Source organism: Mauremys reevesii, linkage group 11 (assembly GCF_016161935.1).
Source record: "Mauremys reevesii isolate NIE-2019 linkage group 11, ASM1616193v1, whole genome shotgun sequence".
NCBI classification, from domain to species: Eukaryota; Metazoa; Chordata; order Testudines; family Geoemydidae; genus Mauremys; species Mauremys reevesii.
In genome coordinates, this window is record NC_052633.1 from 21,258,021 (window position 1) to 21,268,608 (window position 10,588).

At 41.9% G+C, this 10,588-nt stretch overlaps 1 protein-coding gene across 8 annotated transcripts in view; it reads right to left on the reverse strand.

Moving 5' to 3' along the window:
* The window catches only part of SPATS2L (spermatogenesis associated serine rich 2 like), a 119,813-nt gene that overhangs the window by 38,106 nt on the left and 71,119 nt on the right, over positions 1 to 10,588 (reverse strand). For all 8 annotated transcript variants that reach the window (XM_039493674.1, XM_039493679.1, XM_039493673.1 and 5 more), the window contains 2 exons: positions 1,618 to 1,818; positions 809 to 944 (listed from right to left, as the gene is read on the reverse strand). In XM_039493674.1, coding sequence (XP_039349608.1) covers positions 809 to 944; positions 1,618 to 1,818 — 337 coding nt within the window. The remainder of the gene's footprint in view (positions 1 to 808; positions 945 to 1,617; positions 1,819 to 10,588) is intronic.

Below are 10,588 nucleotides of genomic sequence, written 5' to 3' on the forward strand. Positions count from 1 at the left end.
TGGGGCCAAATGATCATTTCAGTTATTTGGATGCAACCCCATTAGCTGCACCCACATAGGTGAGAGCAAAACTTCACCTTTACTCTTGGTTATTTTTATTACCTTTATTTTATCCTTGCTCATGAGCGATCTCTTTAGTTAGACCTTTCACTCCCTGACTCAAGACACTATTTGAGCATACTGGACTGTGTGCCTGCTCCTGCTCCTCATGAAGGAACTGGAAATACTACCAATGACTTCAGTGGGAGCTGAAGCAAGGCCTATGAGATACCATAACAGATCCATCACAGAATGATATCACATTTATATTGTTATATATCCATAGGGCCAACTCCTTCAGATGTGTGCACATGACCTCCATTTGAGTTACTGGGCATCACACTTACCCTCTGAGGACAGAATGTGGCCAGTAAGTTATGTTATACACTGTATGGATTCTTTTGGGAGAACTTTAATGAATTCTATGGGTGGGATTTTCAAAAGTGTTCAATGTTGGCCTGACTCTGCTCCCAGTGAGGTCAATAGGGCAGATTTAGACCAAAGCAAAGGACCTTTCAACTCCCACCCTGTATGTCGGTTTATTTTATTGTTAGGAACTATGATTGGGCCCATGTGTCTCAATATATGCTTTTTTTTAGCATTTTAAGGTCTGAGAGGTGTGACTTATTGACATTGTATCTTTTCTGAGTAAAAACAAATGATATACACAAACAGGATTTAAACAAAGTTTCCCTGAGACGCCTGTGGCCTGCATGAGACCCTCTTTGCCCAGGATTTGCAGAGGTCTTTCCCACACTGATTTACCTACCAGCTGTGTAATTCAGCAAAGGCAGCTTTGATTTTCTTCACTGAATTATCCACTTCCTCTTTGATCATCATGCGGTATCTAGTTAAAGAAACTGTGCAACGTTGCAAATCTTTCACGGACTTTTCAATGTTTGGACCTAAAAACAAACAAACAAAAAATGTACAAAAGTGAACAAACCGATTGCTGTCTAATCTGATGGGGGGGGAAAAATCTCAAAGTGCTTCTTGTAATGAATGGCTAAAGTGAAATTCTGGTCCTACTTAAGGTATTGAAAGTTTTGCCATTGACTTAATAAGGCCCCAATTTCACCCTTAACATTTCTGTGGTGCTTCCACTTCTGAGAACATTAGACAAAATTCACCTCATTCCAGCCCCTGGATCAAAGCTAGAACAAACACTAGTTTTAGACACTGACAACACATTCTTAAATTCCCAAATGACACTTTGTGAACAAGCACTTTAAACAGAATAGGGATACTCCTGCCCACGTTAGTTACACTGAGCCTGATTCTGCCCTCACATATACTGGAGTAGCTTCATTAACTTCAGTGAAATTACCCTTGATTTATAAGAGATCAGAACCAGATCCACTAAACCTATGAACCCCTCAGAATGATGAGAAGAGTGAGAAAACCCACACTCTGGTCTTCTGTAAAGAGCAATATTCCCTGGTATCCCATTCCCAATACATTGCCTCTCCTCCTCATGTCAACTCTCGATGCAGTCCTCCTATGATGCACTGCAAATCTGATCACCTCCCTGAACAACAACTGATGAATTGTAGTAGTAGGAAAAGAAATCTGTTTTACCCTTTTTCTTGATTGAATCATCTGGCTTTGTTTCAAGATGGGCTGCAGGGATGGATGCTTTAACTGTGGATGTTTTTGACTTCGGCCTGCCTACATTAGTCAGAGGTTGAACTGATGACTGAAAAGTATCTCGCTGTTCTGTTCCACTTACAGACTTTAGGTTTAAATCTGCAGATATTCTCTTGTGCTCCAGGTTTTTGTCTGAAAGAGAACATCAAATAGTGAGTAGGGAGTTACTCTGACTCATTGTTATTAAATATAAATATAATACTATCTCCTACAACTGGAAGGGACCTTGAAAGGTCATTGAGTCCAGCCCCCTGCCTTCACTAGCAGGACCAAGTACTGATTTTTGCCCCAGATCCCTAAGTGGCCCCCCCAAGGATTGAACTCACAACGCTGGGTTTAGTAGGCCAATGCTCAAACCACTGAGCTATCCCTCCTCCTGGATGAGAATGTTTCTACATTGGTAAAATGAAGTTTCTGTTTCAGCAGTGTGCATTCTACAGAAAACCTGAAAGACTGACAGAACAGAATTACAATGGCTTTGTGATTAAAAACCAATTTGAGCAGATTTTTGTGTTTCACCAGTCAAAAAATGATAAAGAGATTTGACTTTTCTATGCTGAAATGGTACAAATATCTTACTCCATAAGCTATGTACTTCATTCATTTTAATCTTTCGTCAAATATAGTAGGCCTGAACTAGACAGGGGTAAGACTGCATAAGACTGGAGTAGCACAGGGGAGAAACAGGCCCCAAAATATTTGAAGTATGAATATGTGGTGTGTAGAATGCTGTGATCATTTTATTTGTTTATAGAGGATTAGAAGGTATATTGGAGAAGATAAAGAATTAAACATACACAAAAATAGCCAAGTTAGAAAAATTTGTAGTTGTCTGTGGAAACAAGAAATATCAGACTGTCAGAGTCCTAATTATGAAGAATGTAAATGCAAATTTTCACCTTCTCAGTTCAGATGTAGTAGGCTGTACACAGGAGTAGGAGCTAAGAACTCAGTGCCTACATGACTACCTTGAACCTTCTGCAAGTCTTAATAGGTAGTTAAGGCAACCAGTCTAGCAGCTAAAACCGCAGACAGGGAGTCAGCACTCCTGGATTCTATTCCCATATCTGTCCCAACTTGTTTTGTGACATTGGGCACATTGCTTGTAAAGGGCTTTGATATTCTTTATTTAAGTGCAAAATTACTATTATTGAACTTAATTTACAGTTTTGGATATTCATGAAGAAAAACAACAAATGAAAAAAGCCTTTCCTCTTAAACAAACCCACTCTGACCAGTGGTTATACTTTAAAAATAGTTTCTACCATTTACATATTCATCTGTTATTTACCTTGGCATCTTGTTTGAAATGTCAAATATTCTACAGTAGAACATCAGAGTTACGAACACCACAGCTATGAACTGACCAGTCAACCACACACATCAGTTGGACCCGGAAGTACGCAATCAGACAGCAGAAGAGACAAAATTAAAAAAAGCCAATACAGTACAGTACACTACTGTGTTAAACGTAAACTACTAACAAATAAAGGGAAAGCAGTATTTTTCTTCTGCATAACAAAGTTTCAAAGCTATAATAAGTCAATGTTCAGCTGTAAACTTTTGAAAGAACAACCATAATATTTTGTTCACAGTTATGAACATTTCAGAGTTATGAACAGTCTCCATTCCTGAGCTGTTCGTAACTCTGAGGTTCTACTGTACTTTGAAGCCCAGTAGTAAAAGATCGATATAGCCTAGCAAAGAACATCTAAACATGTTGCAACAAGACTTTGAAGTTTGACTGAGGAAATTCAGCAAAATTAAAGTAGTTTGGGAAAGTCTGTATCAAGTCCCTGCAGAACTGTGCCAGCTCAGCAACACTTGCAACAAAGATTAGGGATCTGTGACTCTAACAAACATCTAAATGAAAAATCAATGACTTGTGTAATAAGAGCTAACAGAGTAAATTATTGTTGCATTTTGTATTTCATGAGGGCTTGGAACATTAACACTCTAGTCTAAGATGTGATCTCTGGTGTATTGATAGTTAAGCATTTATCAGACCTGCTAGTAATGGAACGCTCACAGAAACTCACTCTGAGTCTCCAGCTGCGCCATAGACCATGGAATGTGTGTTTTATCTTTTTATAACACCTTGACATTCAAAACCTTTAAAAAAAATTGCCTTGACAGAATCGTTTGCTGAGGAAAAGCTCTCTTGAGATGTAAACAGGTAGTTTGGGGGAGTTAGCACAATTGCCCTATGTGAAAAACAACTGAGAAAAGTGGGACTCAAAATGGCATGTGTGTATCCAGTTTCACAAAATCTAGTCCAGCCCCTTGTGCCAAGCCAGGTCCAGGCCGGTTTCAGCTAAATCCAAAAACCACAATAATATGGCAATATGGTGCTTTAAAATTTTCAGCCTGATTTACGTTTAGTATGAATTTATAGTGCCTAAGGGATTACATGAGCTGATATTTAGCTATTTTTAGGACATTCTTTTAAAATTTAAATGGTGGCTGTTTCAGAGTAACTGTTAACACCTTTGTCCTTGGAAACAATGCCATAGGATCTTTAATTATGTGTGATCCAGAACTGGGTTTAGATCTCACAGGAAAGATGGCACCTGCAGCAGCACAGTGCTCCTAGTACCATCCTGGGTTTTATCTGACAGTTTATCATCTAAGTACTGTCATGACATGACCATACTTAAACTCTGAGTTTTTACAATATCATAGGAAAAGGTAGCATGGCTGCAGAAAGATATCACTGAAAGCACCATGTTAGAGAAAGATCATTCATTAAATGGACACATTCAACAAGGCACAATTAGTGTTCATTGGGCTAAGCCTTTTCTAAAAAGAGAAATAACAGCTGCTTAATGTACAGCACCAGTTATAACTGTCCCCAGGTTGTGTCTCAACTGCAATGGGATTCCCTATCCCCACTCTGGTAAATGGTTGAATCAGAAGTATTTTAAATACACAAGGCCAAATTGTGGCTGGATGTAAATGGAGAAAGGGCGCAGATGGGCCATCTAGCATCGTGGTGCTTGAATACAGCGGATGAAAACTACTGGAAAGTATTAGCCACCAATTATGTTTTGAGGGAGACACTGCTGTTTGATGGGGCAGCAGGAATGGAGCAATGATAAATAATGATTTGACAGCAGACACTGAAGGGGGCCAGATCCTGAGCCTCGCAGAAGTCACTATGTGCTGCCAGAGTGACACAAAGTGACCGTAGAGCTGCCCTGGTATGAGGGAATCCTGTGTAAATCTGACAACAGACCTTCCTGGGCCACCTGCTACAAGGTGTGTGTCAGGGCTGGCAGGTGACAGGCAGATGGCAATTTAGGGTAGGGAGCACATTTGATGGAAGCCAGAAGGCAGGGGTTCTCAAACTGGGGGTCAGGACCCCTCAGGGGGTCATGAGGTTATTATAGGCGGGGTCACGAGCTGTCAGCCTCCACCCCAAACCCCGCTTTGCCTCCAGCATTTATAATGGTGTTAAATATATTTAAATGTTTTTAATTTATAAGGGGACGAGGTTGCACTTAGAGGCTTATTATGTGAAAGGGGTCACCAATACAAAAGTTTGAGAACCACCGCTGTAAGGCATTCCTGGTTGACAGAAAGGTCCCCAGGGGACCATGTGGCTGAACCAGCAGCAGGCCAGTGGCTACTCTATCTGGCTTTGGGGATTGGTTGGGTCCCTGACTGTGCTCATGACTGAAGGAATCATAACAGCAACTGAGAACTACTTTTGCCTCCCCCACATCAGCTGCCTCAAGCAGGTACTCGGGACAGCTGAGAGCTTCTGAGCCTGAGATGTATACTCCAGGAGTAATGCTGTGAAGCAGCCAATGGCGAGGACATATCCAGACCCTCAATGACCAGCTACAGAAGCTGATCCAGTCTCAGTCCCTCAATTCCTCCAGCAGGTCAATGAGGGCCAGGATACATCCTCCCCATTAGTCAGTGCTGATTATATAAGGCATGTGAAACTTAAACATTAAGACAATATAAAGTAATGGGAGAGTGCTGCGGGTTTATGTCCATGGTGTTTAGTGGCCAGTCGGGTAAGAAACAAGTAAGCTGGACTTCACTCTAAACCTTCTCTTAGCTTTATAATCTGCAGACTGTTATATCACAACTTTCAATTAAAAAAAAAGAACAGGAGTACTTGTGGCACCTTAGAGACTAACACATTTATTTGAGCATAAGCTTGAAGTGGGCTGTAGCCCACTTCATCGGATGCATAGAATGGAACATACAGTAAGAAGATATTTATACATACAGAGAACATGAAAAGGTGGAAGTACCCATACCAACTGTAAGAGGCTAATTAAGAGAAGCTATTATCAGCAGGGGAGAAAAACTTTAGAAGTGATAATCAAGATGGCCCATTTCGGACAGTTGACATGAAGGTGTGAGGATACTTTAACATGGGGAAACAGATTCAATGTGTGTAATGGCTCAGCCATTCCCAAACTCTATTTAAGCCTAAATTGATAGTATCTAGTTCGCATATCAATTCAAGTTCAACAGTTTCTCCTTGGAGTCTGTTTTTTGAAGCTTTTCTGTTGCATAATTGCCACCTTTAAATCTGTTACTGAATGGCCAGAGAGGTTGAAGTGTTCTCCTACTGGTTTTTTAATGTTATGATTCCTGATGTCAGATTTGTGTCCATTTATTCTTTTGCGTAGAGACTGTCCGGTTTGGCCAATGTACATGGCAGAGGCACTTGTACATTACATGTACATTGCTGGCACGTGATGGCATATATCACATTGGTAGATGTGCAGGTGAACGAGCCCCTGATGGCGTGGCTGATGTGATTAGGTCCTATGATGGTGTCACTTGAATAGATATGTGGACAGAGTTGGCATCGGGCTTTGTTGCAAGGATAGGTTAGTGTTTTTGTTCTGTGGTGTGTGGTTACTGGTGAGAATCTGCTTCAGGTTGGGGGGCTGTCTGTAAGCGAGGACAGATCTTAGCCTCTTAGAGTTGGTTGGGCAACTCCCACCTTTTCATGTTCTCTATATGTATATATATCTCCTCACTACATGTTCCATTTTATGCATCCAATGAAGTGGGCTGTAGCCCACGAAAGCTTATGCTCAAATAAATTTGTTAGTCTCTAAGGTGCCACAAGTACTCCTGTTCTTTTTGCGGATACAGACTAACACGGCTGCTACTCTGAAACCAATTTAAAAAAAGTTTCTTAAAGAAACAACCAAAAAAAGGCACCTCAACTAAAGAGCAATGGGCTGTGTTCAGCAGTAATAGCATTACCACTAGGTGAGCAAATGTCAGGTAAAGACAGTGGTCAACAGGTTACCTTCCACCACAACAGGTAGGATAGTAGAATGTGGTGTGAGGGGAGACAACCAGCTTTGCTGCATTCTCCCTTCTGGTCCCAGAAACCCCTCTGTGTGTTGAGGATTTCATGGCTCAGGAAGCTAAGTCAGGTAAGGAGAGACAGGGGAGCTAATGCTGCAGCCTCACCTACCTCATGCTGAGGGGAGCCTAAAGAGCTGTAAGGAGACATATGAGCCTGGAGCAGAACCCAATGTCCTCATTAGATCATGAGCATCTGGTGGTTGCGGAAGGGACTCCCCTTCCATTTCCACAAGCCCTGCTTAGACCCATGCCTCTGACAGGATGATTCAGAGGAAACTCCATGAATAGGAACAGGGAGTGTATCCTAGTCCCTATGTCAGAAAACCCACATAGGCGCACTGGCCTCTGGCCTAAAACTGTGGTCTACAAAGTCACACCAGGCTTGTCATTGCCTAAGTTCATTCATTCAAATGATAATTTTCAGGCCTGAACAGTTGGAAATATATTTAAAATGCCCCCTTATCTGAAACTGACCCTGGACCAAGTGTCCAGGAAACCAAATAAATGTACTGCTCAGAGCAGAGCTCAGAACTGAGAGCATTAATAAATGTCTGATGGAAAAGGAACGCAAGAACACTGGAAAACACAGAAGCAAGTGAAAAAAAAAGGCAAGGACAAACAAAACAAAGGAGATTACAATACAAAGGGAACATCTGAAACCAGGATGCTTAGAAATGCTAGTTTGAATTCCAAACTGTTTTCCACTCTTCAATGCATGCCATGTCTCTTGATCAGAAGCCACAAGAGTATGGCAGCTGACCTCTAAGGGAACCTACTCAACATTTTGCTGTGTACCATTCCTTTAACTTCTATACGTGTTTAGCAATATGTATATATATTGCTTCTTTGACCGAAACAAGGCTGCTACTGTGCTTTTCTATAGAATCAACATATTACCTCATGCTCAAGTTGAAAGTGAACTAAAGGAGAAACTCTTTCCATGACCATTTCAGAATGTTGCCAAGAAGATATTTTCCTAAATTTGAATGTTTCGGTAGCATAGTAGAATTAAGCAAGCATCTGCTTCTGCTGCAGAAAATTTGCAGTTATACTTTTGTTTATTAAATAATTAATACTATTTGGATATGGTTAATACTTTCATTTATATTAACATGTAAAATTATAGTAGAATTGTGAAATCAATGTCATTAATTGCAATTGCCAGACAGAGGGATCCTTAAAACTTTTTACATTTTTATTTTATACATGTAACATTTTTGTTTGCATCAACTGAAAGAGATGGAAAAAACATCTAACATCTAACCCCCTGGCCCACACACAACGTCTCAAATAATATAGGCACTCTCCTCAAAGCACACAGCTACCTTGCACTCACATCCACCATTTTTTTGAAAATTTCATGGAAACTTAAGTCATAGAGTATCAAGGTTGGAAGGGACCTCAGGAGGTCATCTAGTCCAACCCCCTGCTCAAAGCAGGACCAATCCCCTGACAGATTGTTTCCTCTGTTCCCTAAATGGCCCCCTCAAGGATTGAACTCACAACCCTGGGTTTAGCAGGCCAATGCTCAAACTACTGAGCTATCCCTCCCCCCCTTAGGCCTATGTATCTGTATTCATGCACCTCACCAACTTTGAAAATTCAGCCTTGATGGCACCTCCAAAACAGTAACTGAGGCAGCTTGATGTATTTGTAGCCATTACCAAATATTAGAGAAAATAATACTACATGAATATTTATAGACTGCAGAATAAATGATAATTATACTTTGATATGGAAATTTGGAACTTTGTAGTCACAACACATTTCTAGCTATAGGAATTGAGGGCCTTTGCTGAAACATAAGAACATTGCTGCACCTCACCCAGGCATCTCTTTTTCAAGACAGAGTTCCTTGCTCAGCTATTCTGTTTTGCTGGAATTTGTATCTCGTTGGCCAGAGGTTGGCACCAACACCAAAGTGTTCTATAAGTAGCACAGAATCAGTTTCAGGACAGCTATACATTTGGCATAAATCTTTGAAGTTTTGTTTGAGTAGCATGTTTGTAATCATGAACAGAGTGACTTCAAGGAAAGCTCCTTTAATGCAATGCAACTTTTATAGGGTACGTCTACACTACGGGATTATTCCGAATTTATATAAACCAGTTTAACAAAACAGATTGTATAAAATCGAATGTGCGCGGCCACACTAAACACATTAAATCGGTGGTGTGCGTCCACGGTCCGAGGCTAGCGTCGATTTCTGGAGCATTGCACTGTGGGTAGCTATTCCGTAGCTATCCCATAGTTCCCGCAGCCTCCCCCCCCCCTTTGAATTTCCGGGTTGAGATCCCAGTGCCTGATGCGGCAAAAATCATTGTCGCGGGTGGTTCTGGGTAAATGTCGTCAGTCACTCCTTCCGCTGGGAAAGCAACGGCAGACAAGCATTTCATGCCTTTTTTTCCCTGGATTGCCCTGGAAGATGCCATAGCATGGCAATCATGGAGCCTGTTTCGCCTTTTGTGACTGTCACCGTATGTGTACTAGATGCCGCTCACAGAGGCGATTCAGCAGTGCTACACAGCTGCATGCTTTTGCTTTTGCATGATAGCAGAGATGGTTATCAGCCATATTGTACCATCTACCATACCATAAATTGGTAATAAGATGGGCATGGCTACCAGTCCTTTTGCACTGTTCCATTTGCTGCTGTCATAAGTGCCCCTGGCTGCTCTTAGCCAGGCGCAAAAACAAAATTGGGAATGACTCCCTGAGTCAATCCCTCCTTTTTGTATCTAAAAATAGAATCAGTCCTGCCTAGAATATGGGCAAGTGTACTAGAGAACCACTGTATCAGAGAACCAGAGAGCACAGCTGCTCTGTGTCAGATCCTGCATAGATTATGAGCTGTATGCTATTCACAGGGGGTGCTCCTGCAACAACCCCACCTGTTCATTCCATTCTTCCCCAGCCTTCCTGGGCTACCATAGCATTGTCCCCCCACTTGTGTGATGAAGTAATAAAGAATGCAGGAATACTTGTTAGTGAGAAATGAGTGGAAGGCAGCCTCCAGTTGCTATGATAGTCCACATAGGACATTAAGGAGTGTGGAGGAGAGGAGCCCAGCATCCTGCTGCTAGTCCAGGGGCAATTGAATCTTTTCTTTACACATGAAGGGTGGGGGCTGATGAAGCTCAGCCCCCTGTTGCTATGATGATGATGGTTATCAGCCATATTGTACCATCTACCAGGAAAAATTAGGGCCAGGCGCCCTTGATCGACCTGACCGATGCTAGTACGCATGGTTACCAGTCCTTTTGCACTGCCCCATGTGCCAATAGGCTGATGATGACGATGGGTATCAGTCATATTGCACCATCAGCCACCCATGGCGGGGGGGAGCAAGAATGTTGGTGTTGAGTGCTGCACCATCGCGTCTATCTGCAGCATTCAGTAAAGATAGGGTGACATGTAAAAGAGTCAAGACAGGATTGTTTTCCCTTTCACTTCTGGGGGTGGGTGGGGGGGTGCGTAAATTGCCTAGCTATGCCCTGACCCACCGCGGACACTGTTTTTGACCCTAGAAGCATTTGGAGCTCAGCCAAGAATG